At 39.5% G+C, this 16750-nt stretch overlaps 1 protein-coding gene across 2 annotated transcripts; it reads left to right on the top strand.

The window, feature by feature from the left end:
* Positions 1–3783: 3783 nt before the first annotated feature.
* Positions 3784–16312, top strand: LBR (lamin B receptor). Of its 2 annotated transcripts, XM_009955486.2 has the most exons (14): positions 3784–3813; positions 4312–4492; positions 5758–5946; positions 7675–7758; positions 8396–8573; positions 9162–9358; positions 10137–10191; positions 12008–12202; positions 13527–13630; positions 14043–14168; positions 14265–14433; positions 15641–15721; positions 15824–15946; positions 16073–16312. In XM_009955486.2, the coding sequence occupies exons 2-14, from the start codon at positions 4328–4330 to the stop codon at positions 16231–16233; spliced, it is 1827 nt and encodes a 608-aa protein (XP_009953788.1). In that variant the 5' UTR covers positions 3784–3813; positions 4312–4327; the 3' UTR covers positions 16234–16312. The 2 variants fall into 2 exon arrangements, with proteins under 2 accessions (XP_009953788.1, XP_086318025.1); XM_086461899.1 differs by lacking the exon at positions 12008–12202.
* Positions 16313–16750: the final 438 nt, after the last annotated feature.

Genomic DNA, 16750 nt, shown 5'->3' with positions numbered 1-16750 from the left:
GGCGAGGGGGCGGACCGTTGCGCGGCTGTAACCGTCGCTCAGGGCGGTTGTTCCCCTCAGCGGAAAGCGCCGCGCTCGGGCCTGGCTCCCGCTGCTCCGCGGAAGCGCCTCCTGCCCGGCCCAGTGAGGGCGGGCGCCAGGTAAGGGAATGGCGGCACCGGGGCAGGCGCGGGCAGGGACACACCCCCCTCCGCGGCTTTCCCGGGGGGAAGCGCTCCGGCCAATCGCGGCCGCCGCCTCTCTCCGCCCCCATGAGCGGCCGTCGGGCAGCGGCCACGCTTAGGCCTCTCTCCCGGTGGGCGGACGAGCGGCAGCCTTTTTCCGCTGACCGGGCCGTTTACTTGTGCCCTCGGGGTAGGGAGGGTGGCCTGGGCTCCCCCGCTTTGTTCAGGATGCCGCCACCCCTCCCCCTTCCCGCCATCTACGCAGGGACTCCTGGGCCTGGTGCGGGGAAACACCGCGGCCAGCCGGTGTGACGGGGGCGCGCCGTGGGAGAGGCGCAGAGGAGCGGCCTGGCTTGGCGGGGCCCCTCCCTTCCCCCACGGCGGAGGCCCCACGCCAGGCCCGGGCCGGGAGTGTGGCCGGGGCGGGGCCGCAGAGCGGGGCCAAGGGGCCGGGCCTTCCCCCTTCCCCGGCACGTGGGTCCTTTCCTGTCAACAAGGTGCCGCCGCTGCCTTCGCCTCGCCGCGGCCTTCGCCCCGCCACCTTTCGCGGCCCGGCGTAGGGAGTTCAAGATCCTGACGCTTTCCCTCCGCTTTCAGTGCTTCTGGTGAAAAGCCTTTTTAAAGGGAAAAACCTCGTTTCCCTGCCTGAGGATTGATAGGTTTTTGTTTTACCTCGAGGTTTTGTTTGTGCTTGTTTTGAACAGTGGTGGATGCCTCCACCATGACGGAAGAAAAGAGCTAGAAACGTGGAATAAGTAATAGCGATCCGGAAAAGACCAGCTGGGTCTCTTTGGTGCATTTAATAGTAATTTTCTGTGTAGGAAGCTGTGTCTTGTTAGCCTTGACTGTCGATGTTTTTTTTTTTATTTTCCTGCATTTCTTCTTTTCTTGCATTCAACTGCCTCCCTCCTCTGACATACACAACATTATCTACCAGTGGTGTGATATCAGAATTAGCAAGTAGCATCACTGGATATATATGACCTTTGCTCTTCCAAGAGGGCAAACTTTGTTTAGTGTTTTTTGTATTTAATTCTTCTTAAAACTGTGCACCCAGCTTCTGATGATGTGGTCTGGTCTTTCAATGACTACAAGCTGGCAGTCTTTTTCTTATTTTCTTGACAGGGGTGAAATACCTTTCCATATATGTAGTGAGAGGGTCATTAGGAAAGACCAGAGATGGATGTATGGGGCAATAAGTTTCTCTGCAGTGCTTCTCTTTAATTGTTTCATTCTTGGTTGAGTCAGCAGTAACTTTCCTGACCAGCTTTTTAAGCTCCAGGGAGTTTTGTGTTAATTGTCTTGGCTTGGTGTAGGATACAAAATCCTTTTGAGCCATTCTTTTAGAGTCTGGGTTCCTAAAGGAAAACCATAATGGTGCAGAAAACACAGAATTTCATCTTTGGAGTCAGGGAATGTACTTGCAGTCAGGTATCTGTACAGTACAGGGTTCATTAAGAAATAATTCTTTTGAGGTAGCTTGGATATGTATTTTGAAGCCCTGTGAATTAAAAAGTTTGTGTAGGACTACCATGAACGTTAGGCTGCTGCCAACTGATACGCTGAAAGCTATCAGGGACGTGTATAGAGCTTGAAAGAGCAGTACATTCAAAATGTGATTTCTAAACTGTATTTTTTTAAAGACTTCCTATCTTTATTTTTCTTGATCCCAGTGTGGTTTTTGTTACCTGGACAGATGAAGGCTGCCTTTAGAAGGTGTAGCTTTTTGAAGTGAAGTTGCAAACCTCCCTTTCAGGAGGCACAGGGGTGCAGCACAAGGTGGTGATTTTTGGTAGGAAGTAATATTTACTTTTTTTAGTGTTTAATGTTTGATCTCATCATTAAGCTTTAATACTTAAGGAAAAATAAGTAGATCTTTCCATTAATAAGATTGTTCTTTGCTTTTGAATCACAGGATAATATTTTCACTTTCTTAAATTTATTTATTATTTTGGAGTTTCATATTGCTGATATCTACCTCAGGCTGAATTACATGACATTGATTTAGCTTCAGGTCCTTGAACCACATTTTCCAGCGTCTTGAAACTAACTTCAGCTCCTTTTGAGAGCAAGGTTGGAGGAGGGGAAAGTCTCTCTGCCTTTAAAAATAATTAAATCGTCAGGTTATCTTTTCTTTGAGCTGTGCTTGTGTGCTGGGTTTTGGAAGTTTGGCAGAGAATTGCAATTCATTATCCCTATGAAATTATATCTAAATTTTGAAGTTGTTGCAAATCATAAAAATCAGTTTACATGTCCTTAGCATCAACTTTGTGAAAAATTCTTTCTCTCTTCCAAAAAGGACCTAAACTCCCAAGGATTCTGATTTTCACAACTTTGTACTAGGATCTGGCAGCTTTGTCCTGGTCAGTCTCTGAGTTTACAGATGATGCCTGAGGTGTTCCAGGTTAAGAGAAGAAACTGTGGCTGGAGTGTAGGAAGTACAACAGCAAAGAGGAAATAAAGTTGTAGGTCAGGTTATGACATTTGGTGAAAGCTATGACTGGCCTTGGTGGAGGACTATTTATGGAAGAGGAGGAAGAAGCTGTAACTGTGCGAGAGTCTGGGGAAAGAGCAGTAGTAGATGTGGATCTCCTAAAGAACTGTCTTTTGGGTGGGAAAATTGGACAAGGAGACAGAAGGGGACTGAGATCAGATCTTGAGCCCAGAGAAAAAGAGGAACTGGAACTAGTTTGGTGAACAAGGGCAACAGAGGCGGAAGAACCCCAAGGAATTAAAGGGGGCTAAGGAGAAAATGGAGAAGACTTTGAAATGAAAATATGGAAATTGTATTTCACGAAGTCGTAAGAAACAAGGCTATCAATTCAAGGGGGTTAAACTGACTAGGGTAACTGGCAAGTATCAGTGAAACCAAATGATAAACCCTACTCTTTTCACTGCTTCAGATTTTGTACAGGAAAGGAGATGGCCAGATGTCTGGCCTGAAGCAATTAAGAATGTTAGCAGTAAAATCCACATGAGGGAGTTTTGCAGAGTTTTTGGTTACTTCTTTGACTTGGAGAGCTACACAGGTAGAAGATCTAGCAACAGCAGCAGCTTCAGGAAATGCCAGAATGGAAGTTGACTGAAAAGCCTCACTTAGCCCCAACCCCCAATGCGCTATGAGGGTCTGTGATTGTTTAGTAACAGTATTATTTTTGCCAAAGAATCTTTTCGCTGCAGGTTAGTTAATGTGTAATGAATGAGTGTCTAGTTAAATACATGTTTTCACTTCATTTTGTGTGTCATCAGATCTTATTTATAGCAGACAAGTTAGCATGCTTTGAAACAAAAACATTTGCTGGTTGGTTTGTTTTTTTCCCCGCACTTTTCTAAGTTCCTATGTTCATCATACAAATGGTGATAGTACATACGTTACTAGGTATTTTACCTTAGACTTTTAAGATGCCCTCATTTTATATGTTGAGACCTGAGTCATGGAAGTTCAAGTAAAAAGACGGGGATAGAATTTAGTTTTTCAAGATATTATGTGATTGCTCTGATGCTGTACTTTGTTTTCCTACAGGACTCTGCAGAAGGCATTACATGCCTTGTGCTAAATAGGTGGAAATGAGAAAACATTCAACCCAAACAGGAGCCTAAATTCTGGTGTTCCTGACTTTTCAGTGTTTTGCATAATAAATTGGAGAAAGTATGTGATGTGGCTGTGTGTTTTGAATAGATTTGGGACACTTTATTTTAACGTTTAGAAATTATCACTTCTGTATTTTTGTAGAACCACAGGAAAAGAGGGTTAGAGGACCCTTAGATACCATCTGATTTACTTTTTTCTGCTCTAGATAAGATAAACTTGTGATGTAATTTTGGTCAAAAATATGCTTTGCCTGGTTTTGATGGTCTCTGATGAAGATTCTATGTCATAGTTGAATACTGATCTAGATGTACAATTAATACATTTGAACTTTTTTTTCTGTAACACCCAACTCTATTTTAAGCCAATTCTGTCTACTGTTAATTGGGAAAATAGATCATTGCTTTTCTGTCTTATCAGGCAGCTTTTTGACTGTTATGGTGAAGAGTTGTTTACTTTAAAGTTCCCTTGTTCCAGCCTAAATGATACGGGAAGAGAGTAGGGAAGAATTAAGCCTAATGTTTAGCTGTCCTGTGTATTGATTTATTTCTTTCCTAGGGATTCTTTTTGGAAAATGCCAAGCCGGAGGTTTGCTGATGGCGAGGTGGTAATGGGCCGCTGGCCCGGAAGTGTCCTATACTATGAAGTGCAAGTGACCAGTTACGATGATGTTTCTCATCTTTATACTGTTAAGTACAAAGATGGGACCGAACTTGCGTTGAAAGAAAGTGATATAAGGGTGAGTACACATTTGTATGATTATCAGTTTTCTAATGGAAGATTATATTGATTTTTGTGGTGTAGATAAAAATACAGCTTACAATTGAATAGTTGCCTTGCAAGTTTTCATTAACTGTCTTCAAGGAATTGGTGCTAAGTAATAGCTCTTTCCTATGTGACACCTCAGGTAGAAGTTCAGAATGCTTACCCTGTTTTTAAAGAAGCATGATTGGGTTTTTTTAGCATTGAAAAACCAGTGATAGATTTGGGGAAAAGTCGTCTGGTTGTTCAGGAACTCTATAGCATGATTGTTGATGAAAGTCGTTTTTTTGTAGCTTACAAAGCTAGTAATCAGGGGGTTGATGCTAATTGGACTTTTTTCCCACTTCTAAATAAGAACATTTGAAACCAAATGCAAGCATGTAGTTAAAGGATTACTGTAAATAAACATAGAGAAGAAAAGCTATTTGATTGTTTGCTGTAGTTGATTTTTAAGGCCTGTTGTGAAACCTGCAGAAGCTAACTTGTGTATCTTTCTGTGAACTGGAGTTTCACTTTTTGGTGGCAGTGTGCATGCCCTGTAACAGGCCTTTTCTTTGGGACAAAATGTTTTACCGCTTTGAGACTCTATAACTCGTTTGCTTCATACTTGCAGGTTAGCAAACTCAAGCTGAGAAAATACCTTTCTTTATCATAAAGCATTTGTGCCTTATAAAAGGTGTGTTGTGGAAATTTTATTTGGGAAAATTAGTACTGTAGACTTCACAGAGAAATAAAACTGAATACTTTTGTGGGAAACTGTTTATGAGATGAGTTATCGTATCTAATTTAATGATTTAGCTGACTTGGTTTTTTTTTAATGTTGAGTTGAGCTGTGTTGCCTTAAACAGATCATTGCATCTTGATAGGCCAAATGTATTACAAAGCTAAGTAGTTGAAGTGATAGCTGTCTCCTGAGGCTTAAGAGATGGCTATCAATTCATTTACTTATGCAAAGGCTTAAGAGGGTAGTAGGCTTAAGAGCTTGGTGCTCCCATTGATAGCTTGCATAGCATGATTTCTGTAGCTGTGACAGGAATTGTCAGCAGCTGGACTTGAGACAGGGTAATGGGTATGCTGTAGCTGTTCTTTCTTAACAGCCTTTGTACAGCATCAGTAGAGGAAATAAAAGACAGTTCTGTGGAACTATATGCCAGAGTCCTCATCACAAAACCCCCAGGTTTCTAAAATTGTTCTTTGGAACGTCTAAGGTTAGATTTTGCTTTCTTCCCCACCTTCTTTTAGTCACAGTCATCGTTCAAGCCCAGGAAGAGCCAGTCCTCTTCAAGTTCTCCCTCCAGAAGAAGTACTAGCAGATCACGATCTAGATCTCCTGGTCGGCCAGCAAAAGGCAGACGTCGTTCTTCTTCCCAAAGCAGAGAACATAAAGATGACAAAAAGAAAAACATTCAGGAAACCAACTTAGCTCTACTGGTATTAGATTTTTTTTGTTTGTTCTTTGTGCGTGGATTTGGATTTTTTTTAAAATCCAATTTTTTGCTATTTGCAAAAAATTAGTTTTACGCGTACTGCATTTATTATTGTAAAAGGCAGCTGTAGTTCCTGTTCCCTGAGCAACTTAATTAGCTGCAAAAGTGTATCTCAGAACCGCCTTTTTTGTCTTTGAAAATAGGCTTTCTAGCTTGCAGAGTTGTGAGGAAATTCTTGAAATGTAAACTTACGTTGTTAAGTTCCATTTGAATTTGGTGGTACACAAAAAACACAAACTCAAAAAGACTCAAACACAAATTCTTTAATACTTTAGTACTGAAGTCATTGTTAGCCGTGTGCTCCCACTTGTGAAATGGGGCAAAGGAAGTTAGCCTACCTTTTAAGATATATTGATCAATACATAGCAGGTAGGTATTGGAATTTGAAATAGAGTTCTGTTTTCATATGTGGTTCATTAAAATAGTAATGGAAAACATGTGAAGCTTCTGTGGGAGAATTGCTGCAGAATTTGAGTGTGGAATACATATATGTGTGTGTGTGTGTATATATATGTATATATATATGGCCCAGCTGATTGATAATATTGTAGAACTGTTTTCATTATAAAACCTATCCCATAAGAATTTGTAAGTTTATCAAATACCTAGTTTTTAGCTGAAATTTATCATGTTTGTTCTTGACCTTTTTGTGAAGGTTGTGTTGAGCACTAAAATGGATCTGGTGTTCTGTGAGGCATAGTTGAGGTGAAGTTTCTCTATTAAGAGACAAACAGTATTTCTTCTGTCTCTTGTGCCCTTGAGATAGCTTCAAGTGATACTTGTCTGAGACAGTCCCTTGAATTGGAAATGCCTTATGCTGATCTATTGAAAATAGAGGGGTTTTAGTTAGGTTTCAGCTAAACTAAACCAGACCAATCTAAATGAAATACATAGGTTTAGTTTAGTAAATTGCTACTACTAAAAGTATCCTTTGGCCCTAAAATTGCTGTGGTTTTTGCTTTGCAGTGAACTACTTTGAGCTGTGTGACCCAGTGCGTAACCTGTGGACCATACGCTCATTTAAAGTAGTTTGTAGGCAACAGCTATGCTTTGCTTTGGACAAAAAGGTTAAACTATCTTTGGTGTTTTTTCTCCTGGCTCCTAATTGAGGAGAAGGATTGATCTGTTGGTTGTATGACTGGAATGACCTGGTCCTTTTCAACAAAGCTTGAGTTGAAATAAAACAAAACAGATGAATTGTGTCTTCTCAGAGCTGTGTAAGCTAATATCATTAAAGGAATTTTTGAAGAAAATCTGTTTCTTAAAAAGGTATTTAATGGAAAAACCAAACTTTCAGTCCTGCAAAGCAGTGTCATATATAGGACTAAATTTCCTCTGCTTTCCTGTTAGAATTACTACGTAGACATGCATTTTTGTACTTGGCAGTTCCTGATGATGAGTTAAAAATGACATGGAAGCTGTATTCTCTCTTAATTTCACTGTTAACTAAAAAAAATTAGTAACCTTTTTCTTAAATGAATTTTCTTCCATTGTTTGTGAGCTGAAACTGCCCATGCTTTGGATATTGACACACTTGTTTTCCTGTGGAGAAAACTGGAGCAGTTGCAGTTGAAAAAAATCTAGATAGTGTACTCTATCGTTACAGATTTATGTTTAATGCAGCTGTTATTTTCAGAAAGCTAAAAGTATATGTTTCTTTTCTTTTAACCAGAAACCGAGTGAGAATAACACCAGAAGGTACAATGGCGAACCTGAGAGTACAGAAAAAAATGACACATCTTGCATAATTTTGGAGGTATGAACATTGTATTTACTCTTAGTTTTATGTTGCATTCTAACTTAGCTTTCTTGGAAATACTTAGAAAAGGGCAGTACAATAATTGAGGAGAAATAGAATGCAACATAAAACTTAGAGGTCAAAGAAGTTTACTGTTCAGTTAACTTAAGTTCAGGGAGGAGGGAGATGAAGTTGTCAAAAGGGAAGAGTACTAGAGCTGCGTAACATTAATTTTTCTTGGGTTTTTTCTGTCAAACCCTCACTGGTTACTTGTGTTCATTTCCATGCTTTTACAGTGTGAAAGTTTGGCCATAGAAACTGATTTTATTAATTTATTTATTTATTTTTGCCAAATCAGTTCTCCTGTCCCGATTGTTAGCTAATGCACAGTTTTGGCAGATAGGAAGGGAGGAGGGTGGGAACGGGTGATCTGTACTGGAACTGCTGCTGACACGTAATCATGACCTAAGTGATCCCAGTGAAAGTGGTTTTAGCGGTCTCATATAAATGCGTACATTTAAGGACCATATAGAACACATTGTATATTGGTATGTTGTAGTGAATAATGCGCTCCTAAGCATGAAATGTTGGAGTAAAATAAGGTAACGTCACTGGGATTTTTTTTTTTTAGTAAATTCCCTTCATTCCTTACTAGCAAAAGTTGAAACCAGACCTGGAAATAAAGCGTGTGCTTGAACAGTACAGCTTGCGTCCAAGAAAAGAAGAAAAGAAAAAAGAGGAAATATATTCGGAGAAAAAGATTTTTGAGACAATAAAAACAATTGAGAAAGCATCATCAAAAACAAAGGAGCTAGAGTTTGGTGGAAGAATTGGTATGTGTGCCAGTTGTCTTAGTAGTTGAAAATTAGTACTTTTATGTTTTTTACTTACCATACTGTCACATCAAGAACTGTTTTTCTGATTTTTGGACCCTAGTTGCAGAATCTAGAGTCATGTGACAGTGCTTCATGTAGTCTGTGCTGGTATTGGTGGCAGTCAAAGAACCGTTACTGCACTTGGTTGTCTTGTGAAATGTAGCGAAGATCTTGAGCCTTCCTTGCACAGTGAGATTTAAATATTTCCAAATTAAGTTTAAGAAGTAACTAGCAAAGTTTTTACATTTTGAAAAGCTGTATGCTGCTTTGAACTTGACAGTTAAGTGTTATTTGTACAGTTTTTTGAACAGTTTTAGAGGGATGCAGTGGGTGTGATCCTTCAGTTTGGCTATATGACCTGTACAGGAGTGAGAGGAATGTCTCTGTGTCCCATTATGTGACGGGGGGATTGCTGCTGTCTTGCTTCGGGAATAGATAATGACAACCTCTTTGTTACTAAAGTTAATATTGAGCTTTATTAGTGGGATTGAAAGTACTTTTATTGTCTGTGTTTGTCTTCTAATACGGCATGATACCTGTTTACAGGGACCTTCCTGATGATATTTTTCCTGCCTGCTACTGTATTCTACTTGCTATTGATGTGCAAACAAGATGACCCCAGTCTTTTGAACTTCCCTCCTCCTCTCCCAGCACTTGAAAGTCTTTGGGAGGCAAGGGTGTTTGGTGTTTTCCTTCTGTGGTTTTTCCTTCAAGCTCTGTTTTACTTACTGCCAGTTGGAAAGGTAAGCTTTTCAGTAGCAATTGGGTCTTTATGTATAATTAATTTGTGCGTTAGGCCAGAAGGTAGCGTATGTTCTTAATGGGGTGAATTTGAAAGCAAATTAATTAGTTTTCCATATTAATCTGGAATATGGCTACTGCAGATTTCTGTAAGCTTAAAATAGCACAGTTTGTTAAGAATTTAATGGCTGTGCATTTCAGTCTTACAGTAGAAAAGGCAGAAGGCATTATATAGGAGTTGAAATCAAAGTATAGATAGAATTTCCTTGATAGAATTCTAGAAGAATTTCAGGTATCTGTCTTTTAAATCGACAGACTGTTTGATACTCAGTTTCTTACTGCTATCCAGTGGTTTGGAATGTAATTTTCAGTTAGAGGAAGCTATAAAGCATTCTAGCCGGCTGCGTATCAGGCAAGTGCCCTGCTTCCCTCTTTTTGTGACTTGAGGGTACTGGCAGATTCTGAAAGAACACTGTAACAGATCATTCAGTCATGTTGTTCTGTTGCCATACATGTTTACAATGATTGGAGCTGTTCTGTTTTCTTGAGGCTGGTTAGGAAGAGACTTTTTTAAAAAATGTTTTTATTTGAAACTGTTACCCTTTTTCTTTTGATATCCAAAGCATGCTTTCGAGAACAATGCATGATGTTCAGATTTGAATGTGTCCAGCTGATCACCTTGATTGAGTGTCTTTGTGGCAGAGGTGTGCTTGATTTCCTTCCCTTGCCAGTGCCCCCAGAAAGTGCTTTGTTGAAACACCAGTATTGTATTCTTCCTAGGTAGTGGAAGGCCTGCCTCTTTCAAGTGGAAGGAAACTGCAGTACCGGATAAATGGTAAGCATGTTGCAGTTGCTGATTCTAAAATTTGATACCACGACCTGATTTGCCATGCTCCGTACCCTGAGATACAAATGATGAAAGATAAACTCTGTGGTCAAACTAGGTATCTGTTGTAAATCTTTCGTAAAATAGGATGAGCCTTGTCTTGGAAGAACTACCCCAAGAGCAACTACACTATACAGAGTACCTGGTCTGCATCCAGTTGTGACTGGTGACTCCTGTCATATTCCTTGTGTAATTGCCTGTCAGAAGTGTTAGTAATGCTCATGTAACGAGGACTGTTGCTCTGGAGGAGATGTTCAGGAGTGATCTGAAGAGATCTTGTCCCATGTGTCTAGATCATCTTGGACATCTCTAGTTTACAGACTAATAAGAAGTGTATTGTAATTGATTTAAGATGTTGTTATTCTTGCCTGGCAAAGAACAGTTTTGAGCCCTTACTCAGATCTGATTTCACTTCCTTTGAATGGCAAGTTTCTCATCTAGGTTTAGAGTACGGTTCAACATATTTCAGCAGTCCTGCTTTTTCAGGCTTAAAGAGAAAAGTGTACTTTAATGCCTTGCAGGTGTTCCAGACTACCTATTTGATTAATTAGTTGGTGCAAGGATGCTGTCTGGTGGTAGCAGAATCCAAATGTTGTATTAAAAATTTGTGTGGGGTTTTGTCATAGTCAAATAAGATGCACCAATTTTAAAGTTGGCATAGACTATAAGTCATAGCAGCAGAGTGAATTACATCCTGCAGAAGTGAGTCATATTGGGGCTGCCTCATAACTTTTTTGGGTTTTGGTCTTCTGTCTTTGGTAGGAGTACAGTCCTGCTTTTTTTTTTTTTGTGTTCTGATAAAGGAAAGAAAAAAGCTATGTGATTTGGATGGTTTAAAAAGGAAAAAATTAAAAAAAAAAAAAAGCCACCTTGCTGCTTCAAAGGCTAATTCTCAAAGGAACTCTGAAAGCCTTCTTGAGGAAAGGAAGATGACCAGTGACCAGGGCCGAGAGGCAATGGGCACAAACTGAAATACAGGAGATTGTCTGAATGTCAGGAAATGCTTTTCTGTGAGAGTGACCAAGTGTTGGTACAGGTTGCCCAGAGAAGTTGTGAAGTCTCTGTCCTTGGAGATACTCAAAAGCTGTGTGGGCGTGATCCTGGGCAACCAGCTCCAGGTGGCCCTGCTTGAGCAGGGGGTTGGACTAGATGAGCTCTGGAGATCCCTTCTAACCTCAGCTGTTATGACCCTGTCAGAAGGGTTCACAGAAGGTACTTAGGTGAGAGCTATGTAGAACTGCCTGCTTATATTTGGGCATCATTCCATTCTACATGATTTTATACTTCCAAAGTACAAAAATTTTGTGGTCAAGTTTTGACTTTATAGTTACTGTAATACTTCAATTTCCCCTATCTATATGGAGGAGTCTATGAAGATAACCATATTTTCTTCCTTGAGTTACCTGCACTGTCCCACAGATTAGATGCTGTGACCTGCTGTCATTATCCAGTAGTAGTGTCAGTGTCCGTTTTTCTATTAAAATCTGAAATTGGTTCCTATGTTCTTGTAAAAAATGTAGGAGTACTCAGCGTTCCTGCCTCTTGTCCTTTTGATGAGGTGCACAGGACATTTCAGGACATAGCTGGAATGTCTTGGGTATATTGCTGTGCCCCGAAAGTTTGAATCTCAAGTGTGTGGGATGTGTAAGACATTATTGGAATATAGACAAGTCTTGGAGGAAGTAAAAATGTAGAAAGGCTGGACTAGTTAGATTCTACTGGAATATTTATTTTGGCTGATATATTTTTCTTCTATGTCCTTTAGGGTTTTATGCTTTTGTTTTGACTGCTGCAGCTATTGGAACTTTAGTATTCTTTCAAGTTGAACTTCATTATTTGTATGATCACTTCATGCAGTTTGCAGTGTCAGCTGCAGCTTTTTCTGTGGTGTTGAGCATTTATCTGTATATTCGGTCCCTGAAAGTGCCTGAGGAAGAACTAGCACCTGGTGGAAATTCTGGTGAGTTATAAATATTGTGGATAATTTCTTTCCAATTGTTTGCTACAGTTTAATTTTTATGAATTAAAGGCTAGATTTAGGGCTGGTTATTGTAATACTGTGACTTTTACTTTCTACCAGTGTAAAATTCATGTGGCAAGTTAGAAGGCAATTTTTTTGTTCACACTCAGATACTGTAAAATGCTAAAAATTTTAGTTGTCTTATCTTGAATAGCTGACTCAAATATTTTGGCTGGTCTAGTCCTCTTTAGATGAGAGGACAGTTCCTCCCTTTCCATCTTCAGCGTTTGTGTAAGAGGCTGGTCAAGTTGGCTTCATAGTGCCCCTGCTGGTGGGCCTGTCCCTGAAACAGCTGGGAGTGGGAAGGAGAATGGAAATCTGATGTTTTGGCAGTGGGAGGTCAGGCACTGAACTTGAATTTATGGTGTATTTCTGAACTTTTATTTTGCTGTGCACTTTTAAATCTAGTTAGGTGAATGGAGTTTTCAAAAGAAGTTTTGATTCAGTCATGAGACTGCCTTCTTGGAAAGTGTCAATGGTGTGCATATGTTTTTGTAGGACAAAGGATAGATAGGGAAGTCAGTTAGCATTAAATATTAAACAAACTGCTTTTAAAAATTATCACAGGCTGGCTAAGAAAGGGAGTTTATGGACAGACCATTAGTATATTAAAATGAAGTATTCAAATATCCTTAGTTCCTTTGTCAGTGCAGCGTGTATGTGTGTGAAGGGAAATAATAAATGGTCATAAATTGTTTTTTCTTTGAAAAGTGCAGTTCTAGTCTCTGTAAGTGGCATAGTAGCATTCCATAACTGTCCTGCGAGGTGCTTGTTATTTGCTAACTCTGGGCAGGGTATATCGTAGTCAAGGTATTGTGTTTTCCTTCTTGTCCATCTCTCTTGATGGACAGGTAATCATCACAGCTAAAGGAATTCTTACTCCCAGAGAAGAGCGGTGAAGGAGGAGGAGAAGTAGAATTAATTAATTAATACCATAAGATCATGTTCATGGAAACTCTGATGTGACCTCCAGGGCTGAAAATAAAGAAGGAACCAAGTGTCAAGGAGAAATAAGCCCACAGCAACTTCTAAAGTGTTTAGTCCTCTGAATTAGTAAAATACTTGGGCCTCTTAAAATATAAACCATGTGGGGTTTGCTTTGTATCTTGCGTATACTCTCACATTTTTCTTGCCAATCTAAAGGCTTTTTTTTTGTTTATAGTGAGAGGACTTTAGTAGAAAGCAGGAACTTCTTTATGGGGAGGAGTGTGGTGGCACATGAAAGGAAGAGGATTGCTAACAAAGACTTATGTCTTGTCTGCAGGGTACTTTGTTTATGATTTTTTTACTGGACATGAATTAAACCCTCGCATTGGCAATTTTGACCTCAAATACTTCTGTGAGTTGCGTCCAGGATTAATTGGCTGGGTAAGTCAGTAATCTTAGTTACTATATTTGCTTAAATATTACACAAAAGGATTTTTGTATTTTTATATATATATGGTATTAAGGATACGATATGTGTTTATAAACAGGAAAAAAGTACTTGTGAACAGTTTAATGTTGCCAGATTTTTAATAACCATTTTTATCTACTTTACTACATTCCAGCTTCTTTGCTTTGTGGAAAATGAAAACCCCTCTTAAAGCATTCATATCTTGAGGTTACACAGTTTCAGAAATGTAGTTAGTGGCAAACTGTGGCTTGTGAAACAGGTGGTTATTTTTTTTCAATTTAAACATTGGTCAAAAACATCTGTATCAAAATGTCCTCTAGTGTAATAGAAAAGACCACTTTCTTTTACCAGGAAAAGTTGTAATAAAATATTTTTCTCAACTAGGTGGTTATAAACTTGGCAATGCTCTTGGCTGAGATGAAGATACACAATCAAAGTACACCATCTCTGTCAATGATACTTGTGAACAGCTTTCAGCTTCTGTACGTGGTAGATGCTCTTTGGAATGAGGTAAAGGACAGTCATGTTAAACTGATGCTGTTTCTAATTGCAATGTTAAATGAACGAAGCTTTGTAAACTCTAAATTCCTTCCTCCTTGCTCCTAGGAAGCTATTTTGACAACCATGGATATTACCCACGATGGATTTGGATTCATGCTAGCCTTCGGAGATTTGGTGTGGGTTCCGTTTGTCTACAGTCTGCAGGCCTTCTATTTAGTTGTTCATCCTACTGCCATTTCTTGGCCTGCTGCTGCTGCAATTACTGTTCTGAACTGTAAGTTGTAGTAAGTGTTACTGGTATGGGTAGTAACAATGTAGTACTGGTTTTGTTTCTTTGAGTTGTGAGGTGAAGCTTTAGCTGAAATACAGTGATCGTATTTTCTGTGTTACTACAGCTGGTGGAAGCATGCATCTGGCTGCTGTTTAATACAAAGAATATAATAAATTCTTGTTTTAATAAATGAAGGGTAAATGAGACACTGGACACCCAGTTGTTCTGTTGAGAGGCATCCTTACATGGGTGCTGTCTGGAGTTGAAGTGACTTAAAATATTTTGAATGAAGTGTAGCAGGTGCCTTTTGTAGTCAGTCTGAGTGATGACTATGAGCGAGTCTTAAAGAAGTCGTCAGTGGTTGTTGGCTGTGCTTTACTGAACCTAGGGGAAAAGAGGGTGGTTTGTTTAACACTTGGCATTTGCTTCCCTGATGCCCATAGTTACAAACTCGTGTCAATGGAAAACATCTCTTTTTTTCTAGCTGAATGCTTTGGGAAAGGACCTTTCGTCTTTAGGGGACCTTAAATTTGCACCAATATGGCCTTGCAGTTTGTCTCTTTGATTGCATTGAAGTAGTGAACCTAAAAGAAAAAGGTTTTTTGTAGACGTGACGAAGAGTTTAAACACTTGGAAAGACTATGAAGGCATACAACTTAGTATGTGCAATCTTGAGAAAGTCCAAATAAAGATTAAGAAAAAATATTAACTGAAAATGAAAAAAAGGTGTCTGTGTTGTGGTCATCTTTTTTCAGTACAGCCTTGCAGAAGCAAGTTTAAGCTGCCTTGTCTGGTTCTTTTAATAATGTGAGCTTGTAAATAGTTGGTCAACTTTGGAGCAGGCACTGTAGCAAAATACTGGGCTGCTGGTGGAGCTATAATCTTAAAAACTGCAGCATGTCACCTCATATGAATTTCAAACGTAATGTTACATTAATAAGCTAGAAGTTGGATAGAAATGTAAAAGTAGATGTGAAAATAAAGCTTCTCCAAGATCTTAAAAATTAGTAATGTGTAAAAGCATATGGAATGCAGGTTTCCAATAGCATTTCTAGCTTGTTGGAGCTCTGAGAACCAGAAAATATCAGTTACATCTCTGAGGAAAAGACTTCGATGTAGTAAGAGTGGCAGAGAGCATGTGACTGCTTTAGTTGAAGGAAGGAAAACTGGAAAATACTGAAAACGCACAATAAATAATATTTATTTTCAGGTATTGGGTATTACATATTCCGTAGTGCAAATTCGCAGAAAAATAGTTTCCGACGGAATCCAGCAGATCCCAAATTGGCCTGTAAGTGCATCTTTTTATTTGTTCAATTTCTGTACAATGTCTCTTTGTACTGTGTAACCACGCATTTCAGTTGTGTTATTGACTACAATACTCTATTCACAGATCTGAAATTTATACCCACTGCAACTGGAAAAGGGCTCCTTGTCACGGGTTGGTGGGGTTTTGTTCGTCACCCTAATTATCTTGGTGACATAATCATGGCTCTAGCATGGTCCCTACCCTGTGGTAAGTTCTTGAAACTAAAGTGGATTTTATCAAAAATCCAGTCTCTTTGGAGACACGTTGTTAATAGCTAAGATTTCTGACTTTTTTTTTCCTCTATTTAAAGTGACTTTCTCACTTATTCCACAGGTTTTAATCACATCTTACCGTATTTCTACGTGATCTACTTCATCTGCCTGCTTGTTCATCGAGAAGCTCGTGATGAACATCATTGTAAGCAAAAATATGGCTTGGCGTGGGAGAGGTATTGTCAGCGCGTACCATACCGCATATTTCCGTACATCTACTAGACCACTCCACATGCCTGATTTGCAAATTACTTCTAAGGTTAGTTTCTTTGCAAATAAAAATATACCTCTTACCTTTGCACTTGGTCTATTGTTATTTAGGCTTTTGGGGGGGAAAAAAAAAGTGACCAAACAGTGGAGTGCATCAACAGGTATTTACAAGTAACCTTAAATATGTGAGTTATATGAACTGACTGTCTGTGACTTCAATTTTCAAAAAATTGTGAATTTTAAAAAGTCTTGGAGCCCTAATTTTTCGAGTTAAATTTTGTGTAGAATCCTGAGTTTACATTTGTTTCATTGCATTTAATTAAGCACTGTGATGTAAAGTATATTATTTTCTTAATACAATAAATACAGAAATTCCATCCAGTTAATTTTTTAGTGTTGCTTGTACCATCTCACTTCAGATCTCTGACTTAGTGGCCTGAGCCGGAGGAGCAGCAGGGTCGCCTTGGTCAGTGGAGCTGGCAGCAGAGGGTGTGACCCACACGAGGGGCCCGTGCCGCTGGCAGCACTA

This window comes from Leptosomus discolor, chromosome 2 (genome assembly GCF_034619465.1).
Source record: "Leptosomus discolor isolate bLepDis1 chromosome 2, bLepDis1.hap2, whole genome shotgun sequence".
NCBI classification, from domain to species: domain Eukaryota; kingdom Metazoa; phylum Chordata; class Aves; order Leptosomiformes; family Leptosomidae; genus Leptosomus; species Leptosomus discolor.
This window is presented reverse-complemented; position numbering and strand designations above follow the sequence as displayed.